Below are 14839 nucleotides of genomic sequence, written 5' to 3'. Positions count from 1 at the left end.
TATTTGGGGTATGACCATCATATATAGGCAAGTTCACAATTGTTCCCCTTTCCCCACAATATTTTAAGGCATTGTGCAGCACTTGGTTGGCAGTTGAATGGAGTTGTATGCAGCTGTAATGCAATACTTGACCCTAGGTTTCAACTAGTTTTCTATTCTGAGCAGCAGGAATTAATTAATTCTTTATGTTGAATATTTGTCATACCATTCTAAATAAGACATATTTTATAAAGATATTTTATACAGAATCAGTTATCTGGTTCAAATATAAAAGAGATCCGATTTTCTTTTCCGTTTTAGAAGCTTAGTGTCTAATAAAGTAGCTCACATTATCCTTGTACATACATAAATACATTCCATACATTCCATATTGAAGTTTTAAGCAGATAGAAAAGGACACATTTGATTTACATACCTATGTATCTTATCCTGAAACCTCTTTTGTTGGTGCCATGATCTGCTGACCACCGGAGAAACACTTCATGGCCATTACTGGATATATTTAAAGAGGATGAGAAATCCCCACTTAGGGAAATAAGCAATGGGCTATGACTATTTGGTCCTTGATACAGGAGGAGAAAAAAATGAAAATATAAAGATTAAAATTAAACATGTACAAAATGTTCCTTGAGTAATGGTAAATGAAATAGATTTAACAGTGGAATTTACATTAACCACATGCTACGTATTATTGAATAGATCATAAAAGATAATTAAAGATTATATATATATATACACACACACAGTCATACTGATTAGTAATGCAATACAATCTGGAAAAGCAATGCAATCTAATGTCACTACTTATACTAACAAACTCAAGTAATGACTTATTTCGACAAAAAAGAGTATTTCTATTATATGTCTAAATGGCAGGGAGTGGGGCAGGGGTGACAAGGCATAAATATAAAAGCATCCAAAGTTGTATATCCTGTAGTTACCATCAAACACCTCAAGTATATCAAATTCCTTTTCTGTCTGGAAGAATTCAAAGAACATGCTGATATTATAACCCTTTTCCACAGTAATGGTCCAAGCGCACATTTGGAGGTTTGGGTAGCTGTCTGGGTAGCCTGGGCTCAGTATGACTCCTGTTGAATCCAGACGCATTTCATTGGCTGGGCAGAGCACTATGAAACACAGAGATTATTTCAAAAACTCTAATTACCATTATACATATAATTTTGTATGACTTACATTTTTTTCTAAGTTAAAGAAAAGAACTGCATTACTCACTTTATTTCTATGAATATGGAACAAGAACACTTAATTAAGGGATAGTAGACAAAGTCTGTGTTAGCCAGCATTTCCTACAATAAATTATGTTATGGAAAATAAACACACTAAGACTGAGAAATCACTGACTAATGAGTTTTACTCTCCTTACATTATCTGGAAGACCCTTTGTTCTTTCAGACTGCACATTAAGTGAGCCAGGCTGAATTGTTCAGATAGTAAACCACAGCTTTTATTCCTTTCCTTAAATAATAATAATGATGATGGAAGATAAAATCTCATGTGAACCAAGTTTAAGGAATCAGTTGTGGTCTCTGATTATTAGGCTGTAAATAGCAACAAATCACTCTATTAGTTTATTAGAAGCATATAGTTATTAATTTTAAAAATGTTTGTTTTGGTGAGTATATACCATACTCATACATTCAGTATGGCAAAATACATTGTTTCTGGTATTTGGTCTTACATTTAACTTTGTCCAGTGTTACTACTCCTAGATTTCTCATTGCCTCTACCTGCTGTAAGAATGACTTGAAATCACTGTCATGCCACTTTATAGACCTCATATATCACATAGTGCCACTTCTAAGCTTAAATGTCTCTCTTAAATGTCCACTACCAAGTGGAAAAGTAGAGAAGAAGTATTTTCTACTGGGTGAGACCTAAGACTGACAATCAAGAAATCCTTCAAATGAGGATAATGAGTCCATGCAACGAGCCCCTCCTTATAAAACAGGGTTTAAAATTGAGGAGGGAAAGTTAAAATAAGTTCTGCCATTTACTTAAATGGTATCAATAACAGAACAGAGGTTTGTTAAACCACATTATTCTTCTGTCCCTAATAAATATATAACTGATAAAGATACCATGAGATTGATTCATTATGCATACATAATCATCTATCCCCTTAAGTCACAGTATTTATCTTCTTAAAAGATGTGTACACTAGTGATATTTAAATGTGCATTTGGTTCCAGTGGGGAAAAAGTTCAAAAAATTCTGAATTTTCCTCCCTTCTTACTCAAAGACAGGTTGTTTCCTGGATGAATGAATGTCAGTCAACTGCAGAAAAAAATTAAAGAAATGCAGCCTGAAAGTCTCAAGTTCTCCACTGCTGTCAGCTCTGTTCTTGAAGTCAGCCAAGGAAAAGAAGATAGATATTATGAATTTGCATTAACCTCCAGGCAACCGTAACTCTGAGTTAACCTTTTTTGTCAGTGAATCTATGTTTTTTCCCCTTATATTTTTAATGTACCCATTTTTTTTCCTTTTCTTCTTCCTCTTTCTTCTTCATGGTATAAGAGTCAATGACCTACAGATCACACACATCTGAGGGCTGTTAACAGGATGCTTAAAGTTTGGCACTTAAATTCATACTAAGGCACCTAAATAAAAGAGGCCCAGTGAACGCAATTCCCAATGAAGTAAATGGGAGCTGCGGATGCTCAGCATCACTGAAAATCAGGCCACTTATTTGGGTGACCATGTGTGACTTTAGGTACCTAACCTTTGGCAGTCACATTTGAAAACTGTGGCTTAAGAGTTTTACATAAAGTCACACAAGTCAGTGGCAGAGTCAGGAATAGAACTTGGGCCTCCTGGCTCTCAGGCCAACAGCTGAGAAGGAGAAAGGAAATGGAGAAGGGTAGGCTGAGGATAATACATCAGTGAAGCAGAGGAAGATGATATGCATATATATGAGCCAGTGTAGGCCAGTGTACATTTACTGATCTAAGGGAAGGGGGGAAAGGATTGGGAAATACTACTCCAATTGATGCATATTAGAGGAAAACACACACCTCTTAGGCAGATCATATCTGGCCAGTTTTACTCAGTGGTTCTCCAGCTTTTGTATTGGTGGCCCCTTTCACACAGCAAGCCTCTGAGTACGATCCCCGCCCCTTATAAATTAAACACTAATATAAATGCTGGAGGCGAAACAGGGTTTGGGGATGAAGGCTGACAGCTCGGAAGCCCAATGTAATAACCTCACGACCCCCTGAGGGGTCACAACCCCCCGTTTGAGAATCCCTGATTTACTGAAGGAATATCGGGCTCATAGAAAACATCCTCAAGCCACGCACCAAAGGGCCAGCTTCCTCCAGGAAACAAACAACTTCCTCCACAAACTGCAACATCAACAGCCTCCCTCAGAACACCATCCTTACCACCAGAGATATCACTTTCTCTATACACCAACATCCCTCACAATGATGGACTCCCTGTTTCAAATATTTACAAGACAATGGATTACCCTCAAATATCCAGACCAAACACATTGCAAAACTTATTCATCCTCATCCATAACAATTTTACATTCAATAACAAACACTTTGTCCAAACCATGAGAACAGCCCTGGGTAGTAGGATGGCTCCCCAATACACCAACCTCCCCAATACACTAACCACAGATTCCGTGACTTTCCAGGACTTTCATGACTTCCAAAGCTGCAGCAGCCAGTGTGGCAGACCCCAGGGCCACTCCAGCAGCTGGGGCGGTCCAGGGGCCAGCCACACTGGTCGCTGTTGGGGCAGCCCCAAGGCCAGCCGCACTGTGATGTACCGCATCCAATGCATTAAATGCCCCAATACCAATTATGTGGGTGGAACTATACAATCATGAAGCTCTCGAATGAACATTCACAAGAAATTGGTAAAAGACAAAAGCACCATATCATCCATGTATGAACACTTTTCACAAAGCAATCACTCTAAACATGACCTATCAGTCCTCATCCTAAAAGGAAACCTGCATGACACTTTCAAAAGACGAATCTGGAACCTTAAATTCATAACTTTTCTAGACACTACAAATCATGTACTTAATAGAGATACTGGATGTATGGCTCCTTACAACAATCTGTAATCCACTAACAACCCCTCACCAGCTGTTTCCCACCCACCCCCTTCCTTTCTATGACTGGAGGGATGTTAATAGGCCACTTCACCTGAATGATCCCTTGAAATATGCAAAAAGAACAGGAGTACTTGTGGCACCTTAGAGACTAACAAATTTATTACAGCATAAGCTTTCGTGGACTACAGCCCACTTCTTCGGATGCATATAGAGTTTCACTGCCACAAGTACTCCTGTTCTTTTTGCGGATACAGACTAACATGGCTACTACTTTGAAATATGCGTTAACTACTTGTTCTAAACAATCTGTTCAAATGTTGTATTTAGCAGTTAGTTTCCCAGACCTGAAGAAGAGCTCTGTATAACCTCGAAAGCTTCTCTCTCTCTCACCAAAAGAAGTTGGATCAAGTAAAAGATATTACCTCACCTACCTTGTCTCTGTAATATCCTGGGGCAAATAGGGCTACAACAATACTGCATTGACCAGTATAGTATACGATGATGACATTACATTCAGAGCTGTCCTTAGGCATAGGCAGCATACACGGCTGTGTAGGACACCAGAAAATCTGGGGCACCCCTGGGTCTTAGTGTCCACCCACCCGCCTCTTCCTATCCCTGTTCTGACCCTTCCTGCAGGCTCCCACAGCTAGCTGCTGCAGCCTGTTGACTCTTACTCTGGAGGGGATCTAGTAACTTAAAAGTGAAAAAGCCTTCCAGCCTGCCAGACCTATTAGCACAACACTGAAACTGTTAAAGAGCCATTCAAGTGGTAATGAAGCCATTTAACAGGCATTTGCCAACCCCTAGGTATATACTGTCAGTTTCTGAATTTACGGACAAAAACAGTTGTGCATTACTGTAGTGCTTGGATCTTCAGACGTATAGTTTTTTAAATAAATCCTTCAAAAGACCACTGTTATCTAAAATACACATTTTAATTTTAATTACTATAGTACAAAAAAACTTGCTTCCAAAATCTTCCTGTCCTTTCTGTCCATCCCTTTCTCCCTTCACCCGCCTGTTGAAGAGCGGCTAGCCCTTAAAGGGAAAACACCCCTTTCCTTCCAGATAGCTAGACAAACGAGTTTCCCGTTCTTTACTTCTGACTATTTGATGAACTAGTTTTAAGAGAACCCTCCAGCAAAGTCAGTACTTTAGTAAGATATAAAATCCTTTGTTATGCCTAAAATCTTTGGAAACATATTTTTTAAAGTTGGTGAAATTTCATAAACATGTCTGTTGTTATGGCGATCACACAAAGTACAGTATATACTCATTCATTAGCCCGTTCATTTATAAGCCGACCACCCAAAATGGATAGGTAAAAATAGCAAAAACTGTATGACCCTTAATAAGCCGGCCCTAGATTTCAGGGTTTGGAAAACTTTGGCTCCCGGCCCGTCAGAGTAAGCCACTGGTAGGTCGGGACTTTTTGTTTACTTGGAGCGTCTGGAGGCATGGATCCCCTCAGCTCCCTGTGGCAGCAGTTCGTCGTTCCCAGCCAATGGGAACTGCAAGAAATGGTGTGGGCCGAGGGATGTGCTGGCCACCGCTTCCTGCCGCCCCCATTTGCCTGGAGTAGCCAGTGGGAGCCGCGATCGGCCGAACATGCGGACGTGGCAGGTAAACAAATCTTACTCTGGCGACCCGCGTATTAGATATTCAATTCAATGATTCCATAGAGTTTTAAATCATCAAATTTTGATGTAGACCCGTTTATACGCCGACCCCCGCTCTTTGATGTGTCACTTTTTTAACAAAAATATTTGGCTTATGAATGAGTATAGACAGTAAATTAGTGTTCCCTTTTTCTAAAAGCAATTAACATTGTTATGAACACACTAAACCTCTGTGACTGATTAATTTAAAATAATGTCTTTGTTTCAGTGAGTTAAATATGCAGTATTCTGGAATGATTACTTTATGAAGGCTCAATAGTACATTTAAAATATAAAATCAGCTTAGAAATCCTGATTAAGAAAATGTAAAATGGAGAAGAGCTGCATCATGTATTCCATAATATTTAATGCTGTATTCATCAGGACAGCTGACTTGCCCTTACTAGGAAGTTTTTGCAAATAATTCTCTGACAAACTTCAGGGTATATCAAAATACCTGTGACTGACATTTTTTATTCCTAAATTTAGTGCTTTTAATTAGGTACCTTCTGCATGTCCAGTCTTCACCTTCTGGCATGCAGTGAAAAACATGCTCCATTTTCATTTGAAAAAGCCACTCTTCTGCAATTTCTTTCTAATGTCATTTGCTTCATTTGGGTTCAGGGATTTAGCTGGCAGGGGGTGAGCAGGGAGGGCGAGGGAAGAGAGAAAGGAAACAATGGGGAGGGGTGGGGCTTGGGCAGAATTGGGGCGGGGCCTGGGGCAGAGCAGGGGTGGAGTATGGGTGGGGCCAAAGGAAGAAGAGATGGGCTGGGGAACTAGCTTCCCCAAGCGGCAGCTTCACCCACCACCTATGACAGCAGGTAAGAGCTGGTCAGCTCCTGCACACTCAGCACACATTGCAATCTCCTTAGCAGGGGTCATATTCACAGAACCAAATATGCTGGTGCTGCACATTCTGTGTGAGGGAGAGGGTACGGGGGTCCCTGCGAGGAACTGTGACTCTCTGCCATCGTGAGGCAAGCCGGATGGCTCGGTATCCTTGCTACCTCATTCCCTCCCTCCCCCCCGACCACACATAAGTGCAAACCATTTTTTTCCAAACAAGCCTAAAACATCGATCAGAAGCTCAGCAAACCACACTGTTGAGCTGTCCACCTGTCTGACTGAAAATGAATCCATGTGGAGGAGACTGGAGCACTACAATAAAAAACTTTAAAACAAAAACAAATTTTAAAACAAAGTAACCAAATGTTAAATTTTGGTAATCAAATCTGAGGCTCTTATTCAGTTTCTACACAAACTCTATCTGATTTTTCCCCTAGATTGCCTCCTAATGGAGCATTTTACTGACACCTGTATATTTATTGCAACCAATATATTTATAGTAGGTCTGTTGATTAATCGCAGTTAACTCACTCAATTAACTGAAAAAAATTAATCATGATTTAAAAAAATTAATCGTGATTAATCACAGTTTTAATCACACTATTAAACAATAGAATAACAATTGAAATTTATTAAATATTTTGGATGTTTTTCTACATTTTCAAATATATCAATTTCAATTACAACCGAATATAAGTGTACAGTGCTCTCTTTAGATTATTTTTATTACAAATATTTGCACTGTAAAATGATAAAAAAATAGTATTTTTAAATTCACCTCTTACAAGTACCATACTGCAATATCTTTATCATGAAAGCACAACTTTCATTGCAATCAATGTCGATTTTTTTTTTTGTTATATAACTGCACTCAAAAACAAAACAACGTAAAACTTTAGAGCCTACAAGTCTACTCGGTCCTATTTTTTGTTCAGCCAACCACTAAGAGAAACAACTTTGTTTACATATATGGAAGAGAATGCTGCCCACTTCTTATTTACAATGTCACCTGAAAGTGAGAACAGACATTCGCATGGCACTTTTGTAGCCGGCATTGCCAGGTATTTACATGCCAGATATGCTAAACATTCATATGCCCCTTCATGCTTTGGCCACCATTCCAGAGGACATGCTTCCATGCTGATGACACTCATTAAAAAAAATAAGGCATTAATTAAATTTTTGACTGAACTCCTTGGGGGAGAACTGTATGTCTCTTGCTCAGTGTTTTACCCACATTCTGCCATATATTTCATGTTATAGCAGTCTCAGATGATTACCCAGCATGTTGTTTATTTTAATAACACTTTCACTGCAGATTTGACAAGAGGCAAAGAAGGTATTAATGTGAGATTTCTAAAGATAGCTACAACACTTGACTCAAGATTTAAGAATCTGAAGTGCCTTCCAAAATCTGATTGGGACGCGGTGTGGAATATTCTTTCAGAAGTCTTAAAAGAGCAATACTCCGATGCAGAAACTACAGAACCCGAAACACCAAAAAAGAAAATCAATCTTCTTGTGGTGGCATATGACTCAGATGATGAAAATGAACATGCATTGGTTTACACTGCTTTGGGTCGTTATCAAGCAGAACCCATCATCAGCATGAATGTATGTCTTCTGGAATGGTGGCCAAAATATGAAGGGACATGTGAATCTTTAGCGCATCTGGCATGTAAATATCTTACAATGCCAGCTACAAAAGTGCCATGCAAACACCTGTTCTCACTTTCAGATGACATTGTAAATAAGAAGTGGGAAGCATTATTTCCTGCACATGTTTGTCTAAGTGATTGGCAGAACAAGTAGTAGGACTAAATGGACTTGTAGGCTCTAAAGGTTTACATTGTTTTATTTTTGAATACAGTTATTTTTTGTACATAATTCTACATTTTTAAGTTCAGAAAGAGTTTAAGAAAGAGATTGCACAACAGTACTTGAATTAAGTAAATTGAAAAATATTATTTCTTTTATTTTCACACTTCAAATATTTATAATAAAGATAAATATAAAGTGAGCACTGTACACTTTGTATTCTGTGTTGTAATTGAATTCAATATTTTTGAAAATGTGGAAAACATCCAAAAATATTTATATAAATAGTATTCTATTATTGTTTAACAGCGCGATTAATTGTGATTAATTTTCTTAATTAAAGAAAATGATAGCCCTAATTTATAAGCAAAACCAAAATATTTTTTCCAAAACTAATACATGTTCAGGTGACCCACACAGATTTTTAAAAATACTAAATGTTGGGCCTGCTTCTCCAGTATCCTGCAACATGTGTATTAACTGATATCAGTGCAAAGTGAATGTAAAATGAAACCAAGTAAGAATACTAGTCTTTTATACACACATTGCACTGGCTAAAAAATCTGCACAAGATGAAAATCAGAACCATAGTGTCTAATAACAAAACATATGTTCTTCTTTGTAAAAAGCAATTATGTAGCTCTCAATCAGTGTATTTTACTTGAAACTAACATTACTCCTGAGGGCATTCTGCACCAAGAAAATGAAAATTCTGCACACAATATCTTAAAATTCTGCAAAATTCTGCAAATTTTATTTGTCAAATAAAAGTGGAGGCTCCAGCATGGCATTGTGGAGCACAGGAGAACAATGTGCAGCTTCCCCCCAGGACATGGACTCAGCAGTGAGGCTGCACCCAACCCTGACATGGCACAAGGACCAGGTCTGTCCCAGAAACACCGCAGGGCCCTGCCCCTCCATGCCAGGTGCACGAGGTGTGGGCAGGCAGGCTCAGAAAGGCAGGATCCAAGTGTGAAGGGGCTTAGTGTGGGGGAATCCAGGTGTGGGTTGAGAGGGTTCTGTGTTGGGCAATCTGTGTGTGTGTGGCTCAGTGGGGGATTCAGGTGTGTGGGGGGAATCTGGATGTACAGGGGCTTGTTACGGGGTTCTGAGTTAAATGGTAATGGGACTAAGCAGGAGGGCAGGTGAAGGTGGTTGGGGCTCAGTGTGGGGGGGATAGAGCTCAGAAGGGGGTCTGAGTTTGGGGGCAATCAGTGGGGAATCCAGATGCTGGGGTAGTGGGGCTCAGTGGGGTGGGGATCCATATGCAGCTGGTTGGGGCTTGGTAGTGTGGGAATGCGGGTGGCTCATCGGGGTGGTCCAGGTGCAGGGGGAGTGCGGTTCATCATGGGGGGTTTTGGGTGCAGGGGGGTGAAGCTCAGTGGGAGGGTCTCGTATGAGTGGGGTCTGGATGCATGGGGGTTTGGTGGATGGAGGAGTATCTCCCCATAGTATCTCCCCTATAACTGAGCTGTGATGGGTGCAGGAAGAGTGGTGGGAAGGAAGTTTGCAGATCTTCCTACAGCCAGGGAGAAATCTGGGGGTGGGTCTGACATGGCTCCGCATGCCATGCAGGGAAAGAGGGAGCCCCGTCCTCCCCAGACCAGCTGGGACTAGCAGTTAAGCCCGGCACAGGGTAGGAGGGATAGCTCAGTGTAGGGGGAAGGATAGCTCAGTGGTTTGAGGATTAGCCTGCTAAACCCAGGGTTGTGAATTCAATTCTTGAGGGGGCCACTTAGGGATCTGGGGCAAAATCAGTACTTGGTTCTGCTAGTGAAGGCAGGGGACTGGACTTGATGACCTTTCAGGATCCCTTCCAGTTCTATGAGATAGGTATATCTCCATTAATTAGGAACCACCAGCCAGGTCTTCTCCAGTCCTGCCCCACATTCTCTGCTGGCGGCCCTGGGCATCCAAAATATACTACTTGGGAGGGTCACATGACCGCTCTTGTGGCTTCCCTTTGGTTCCCCATCATAAAGTCCTTTTTCTGTGGGGAAGCAAAAAAATCTGCAGGGGGACATAAATTCTGCACATGTGCAGGTGTATAACATGGACCAGCAGCAGTTGTGACAGAAATTAAGTTTATTCCTTCAGGGTGACTCATACATAGTGATTAAATCCTGCATAATTAAATGATGATAGTATATAAATCAAACAGTGTAGTATAGCAAATAATCTTTGCATGCAATAGGAGTTACTATACCTCTTATCCATACTGCTTTTAGGTTCCATACAAAAGGAGATAACTGATGAAGTTGCCTATAGATCTGATACTCAGGGATGTATATTTTATAACTTCCACACAAAAAATAGAAATGAGAGAAGTAAGTTATCTGTTGTTCTAGCTGCCAACCTGAATAGGTATTCTAGTTTTTTTTAATTCCTCTGAATTTTTGTGTTTCCTCAGGCTGGTAAATGGTGAGATTATGTTTATCTGATTCTGCTTGAGGCTAAAAACAGGAGGTAGACTAAAATAGACGGTATTACATTATTTAGTATTTATATTTGACAGCATATTTATTAGTCAGGGTAATGAAATGAAGAGTCCTAGGTTTTTATCTGAGATCTTCCAAAGACTGTATATGTGACTTTGGTAGGAAATTTTTAGAGGATGGCTTAGGTTAGGTGCCAAATCCATATTTACCAATAGGCACATAAATAAATGGCCTTTTCAGAAAGCATGCCCGGAGCATCTGCATTTCGTACTGAAGTTCATAGGAGTTGAGGGTACTCAACATTTTCCAAGAAAATGTTTGGAAATTAGATTGATTCTTATTTCTTCAAGTGTATAAAAATGTGAGGGCATGATACTTTCAAGAGCAGGAACAGGCCCTTCTGCTTTTAAATTAAGAATGTAAAAAAAGAAAAAAATATGTATGACTTTTTCAACTCACAACTGAAATATGAATACTGTAGTCATCACTGAGTTGTAAACATTAATTATCTAAACAATTGTATGTCTAACAACTAAATTGTGCATTTAGTCTGAAACTCTTTTGGAATTACCAAAGAATCTTTCACATATTAAAGCATTAACATTTAGCAGCAGTGGATTTATTCACAATTCATAACTTGCCACTATTCCAAAAATATACTTTGATTGGGAGTGTTTTCTAAAAATGCCAATTAACTCAAATTGCTTCTTCGGTAACAAAACATCTGATGAGAAGGAGAGAGATTATATAAATCTGTTTCTAAGTTAGAATGCAAAACTGTAAAGCAGAACCAGATGGTAACGTCCCCCATTTAATGCAAATTTAAATAAATGTTGTGTTTATGTGCCTGATCTGGCAAGATGCTTCACACATCCTGCTAGATAATGAGGTCCCTCCACTCCCACTGAAGTAGAGGGACTATGCAGGAGCTGCTCAGCATCTTGCAGGATCAGGCTCCCAAATATTTCCAACTCATTTCCATAAATCACCATTCTCTGATGCCAGTTATTCTTTTTTATCTCTAAACTGTCACATAAATATTTGCTAGTGTGGGATGCTAAACACATCTCTTAAAGCATTGATGAGACAGCAATAAACCACATTATATTTACCCAGTATTATTAAATTAAAGAGAAAGATTGTAGGAGTTGAAATCACCAGTGCCAGATTTCCAATTAGGCACAGTAGGCACATGCCTAGGGGCATCGGCATTCTAGAGATGCCTAAAAGTTAAAAGTGGATTAAAAGTTTCATTTTTATGGAAAACATGAAGGTCAGCTGTAGGGGTGGGGAAGGAGTGGGGGAGGGAGGCCCTGAAGATGCTTTGCCTAGGGGCACGTAAGGTGTAAATCCGGCCCTGGAAATCACCTTACTGCAGGGCCCCACATACTCCCCTTCGCAAGGATGCAGAGGGCAGAATAACCATACTGGGGTACATCCCCAGCTCATGGATTCTGAGAAGAAGGTCTACGCTTAAGATGTTGTAGAGGCCAGTACTCCACTCCTTATAGAAAAGTCCTATAGCATGTACTGGAAACATGTCTGTAGGATTTTTGAACCATCTTATGGAATTTGATAGGGAATTATGTTTCTTCCAGAGAAGTCACGTGCACTGGATGAAATATTCTCTAGGATGGTTCACTCACGGTCAGTGTAAGTCAATGGTGGTTTTCTCTGAGTGCAAGCACTTCTGCTGTGTCTTCTCCTTTTGTAAGCCATGCAAGTGTAGAGTGAAGGCTCTTTGGGATTTACCTATTATTTTCTATTCATCTTCTCATATCATGTCCATTTCATGGTTCCTGGACACTTATTCTCCCACATAGCCCATAGGGGCCAGCCACAATCTGACCTAAATTAGTATTCATTCAAAACTACTCAAAGACACCAGTCTTCAATCCAGAGCAGTTACAGTGGGGTTTCTACTTAATCATATTTGATGAGCAAACTCCTTCCCATCCAAACACCCCTGACTGACAAGAAAAAAACAAAACCCTAGAGGAAACTATACAAAAGGTGGAGAAGTACTCATTTGTATAACCTTGTAAATCCCACAAAAGCCATCTCAAATTACCTTCAAATGTCACCAAAATATTCTACCTTAGTATAACATCATGTATGTCAAAGATAAGAAAGATTGGCTTAATTTAGGATAAGTTAATGGTTGTCAGGTTTACAATCTAGCTTTAACTTAACAATGGAGTGATGATGTGACTCTCCATGATATTTACACACTGCAGCGAAACCAAATACACTCCAACATGCTGTAAAACAAAATAAAATTCAAAACAAACTCCTTACATGACTGTTTCACTTAAAACAATGACATTTTATGGTGTTATTCATTACCACTATGTTATTTGTATAATTTATTTAAATCAACCTAATAATTTTTGATATTGTTACATACTTTAAAAAATATTGAGATACAAGTTCATTTGTATTTATTTGATTTAGCCTGCCCCCTTCCACCTTAGAGCATGAATTGTGAAATAAGCAATTTACCCTCACACAATGTAACTGAAAGTTTGCACTGCATAGTTGTAGCACTAAAAACTCATTAAATATCATAGACCATTAATAATAATCTCATTACAGTACGCTCTAAGGTATTCACCATCGTGGGAACACTGGAAATACAGAGGGAGGGTTGGAAAGATTTTAAGTATGACTCCATATGTCAATTAAAAGCAAAGCTTAGTTCTGCAAACACCATTCAGCTGGTACATTATAAAAGCAATACATAATAGTAATAAGAATAGAAAACCTTGACAAGAAGGTGGCACTCCATCCATCTGAAGTCTTTCTCCCAATCTACATGTTAGAATTTCATTACCAACCAATGTAAAGCCTGGATGACACTGGTACCTTATGATGTCCCCTATTTGATAAAAAGAAGAGTACGGTTAAACATCAATTTTTAGTTTTGAAAAGAGTATTAGTTAATGAAGTACACTTACTGCCCTATATAATGTGCTATATGACCATTGGAATGAAAAGCTTTGATTAGGTAGAGGAAATGTTGTGGTAAATAAGCATTCTGCTGCACACTGTACCACATTTATCACTCTTTCTAATCATAGTATTAGCATGATTATTTCTTTGATTTTTGTTACTTTTGATTTTTGTTACCTTTCTGTGCAAACCACATGTTTGTAGACTTTTAAATCTCTATAATTTATTGGGTAGTTGTCATAGTATTAATTAAATGATAATGGTACTAATTATTCAGGCAAAATGGACAGACTAAAACAGAAACTTCTTTATCTGTGGGTTCACAAACATACATACATATATTAAACAACTAGTAGAAACAAAACAAAAACAAAACAAAACACCTAGGCAGCCCCAAAACTATGTTCAGTTGGGCAGTCTTGTTTCCTCCATTCTGTTTATTTCCCCTAACTCATGGAAATTTAGTTCAAGCACCTCTTTCAATTCATTTTTAAGAAATACACCATCATCAAAAACCCAAAGAATTGGGGAAAATATTAATATTAACTCTATTTTTAAAAGTTGCAGTCATTTAGATATATATATATACACAATACTCTGTACATAATAAACACAGCATTTGATAGTTATTTTTCTTTAAAGTGTCTTGCAACCCTTTACACTAAACGATTTTTTTAAAATGCTTATAATTTAAATTCATTTTAAGACTTTATGACTTTATTAGAACATTGCAAATAAATACATTTTAGAAAAAGGTATTTGGGAAGCAGTTCCTGTGTCCTTCAATAGTATCGCCTGTGAGACTTAACTAGGATTCAAGAAGTACAAGAAGGAAGAAAAACGTTTTAAATATTTTTCTTTAAAAATGTAAATGTATTTCTGAACTCTCCTTGAAATAAGTTAGTGTTCATACTTTTACAGACATTACCTATTTCAAATTCATCATCCTCAGTCAAAATTTCAGCATTTGGTATAGTTAGTGGAGGTTGACACACTCGAAGCTGATAGGCTATAAAACACAGAAGGTA

The 14839-nt window shown here is 38.7% G+C and overlaps 1 protein-coding gene across 4 annotated transcripts in view; it reads right to left on the bottom strand.

Annotated features, from left to right (window-relative positions):
* CSMD3 (CUB and Sushi multiple domains 3) overlaps positions 1-14839 on the bottom strand; it is a 1152075-nt gene that overhangs the window by 141478 nt on the left and 995758 nt on the right. For all 4 annotated transcript variants that reach the window (XM_054020295.1, XM_054020294.1, XM_054020296.1 and 1 more), the window contains 4 exons: positions 14740-14820; positions 13624-13737; positions 942-1130; positions 416-562 (listed from right to left, as the gene is read on the bottom strand). In XM_054020295.1, the coding sequence (XP_053876270.1) occupies positions 416-562; positions 942-1130; positions 13624-13737; positions 14740-14820 (531 nt within the window). The remainder of the gene's footprint in view (positions 1-415; positions 563-941; positions 1131-13623; positions 13738-14739; positions 14821-14839) is intronic.

The sequence above is a fragment of the Malaclemys terrapin genome, chromosome 2, assembly GCF_027887155.1.
Source record: "Malaclemys terrapin pileata isolate rMalTer1 chromosome 2, rMalTer1.hap1, whole genome shotgun sequence".
NCBI classification, from domain to species: Eukaryota; Metazoa; Chordata; order Testudines; family Emydidae; genus Malaclemys; species Malaclemys terrapin.
This window is presented reverse-complemented; position numbering and strand designations above follow the sequence as displayed.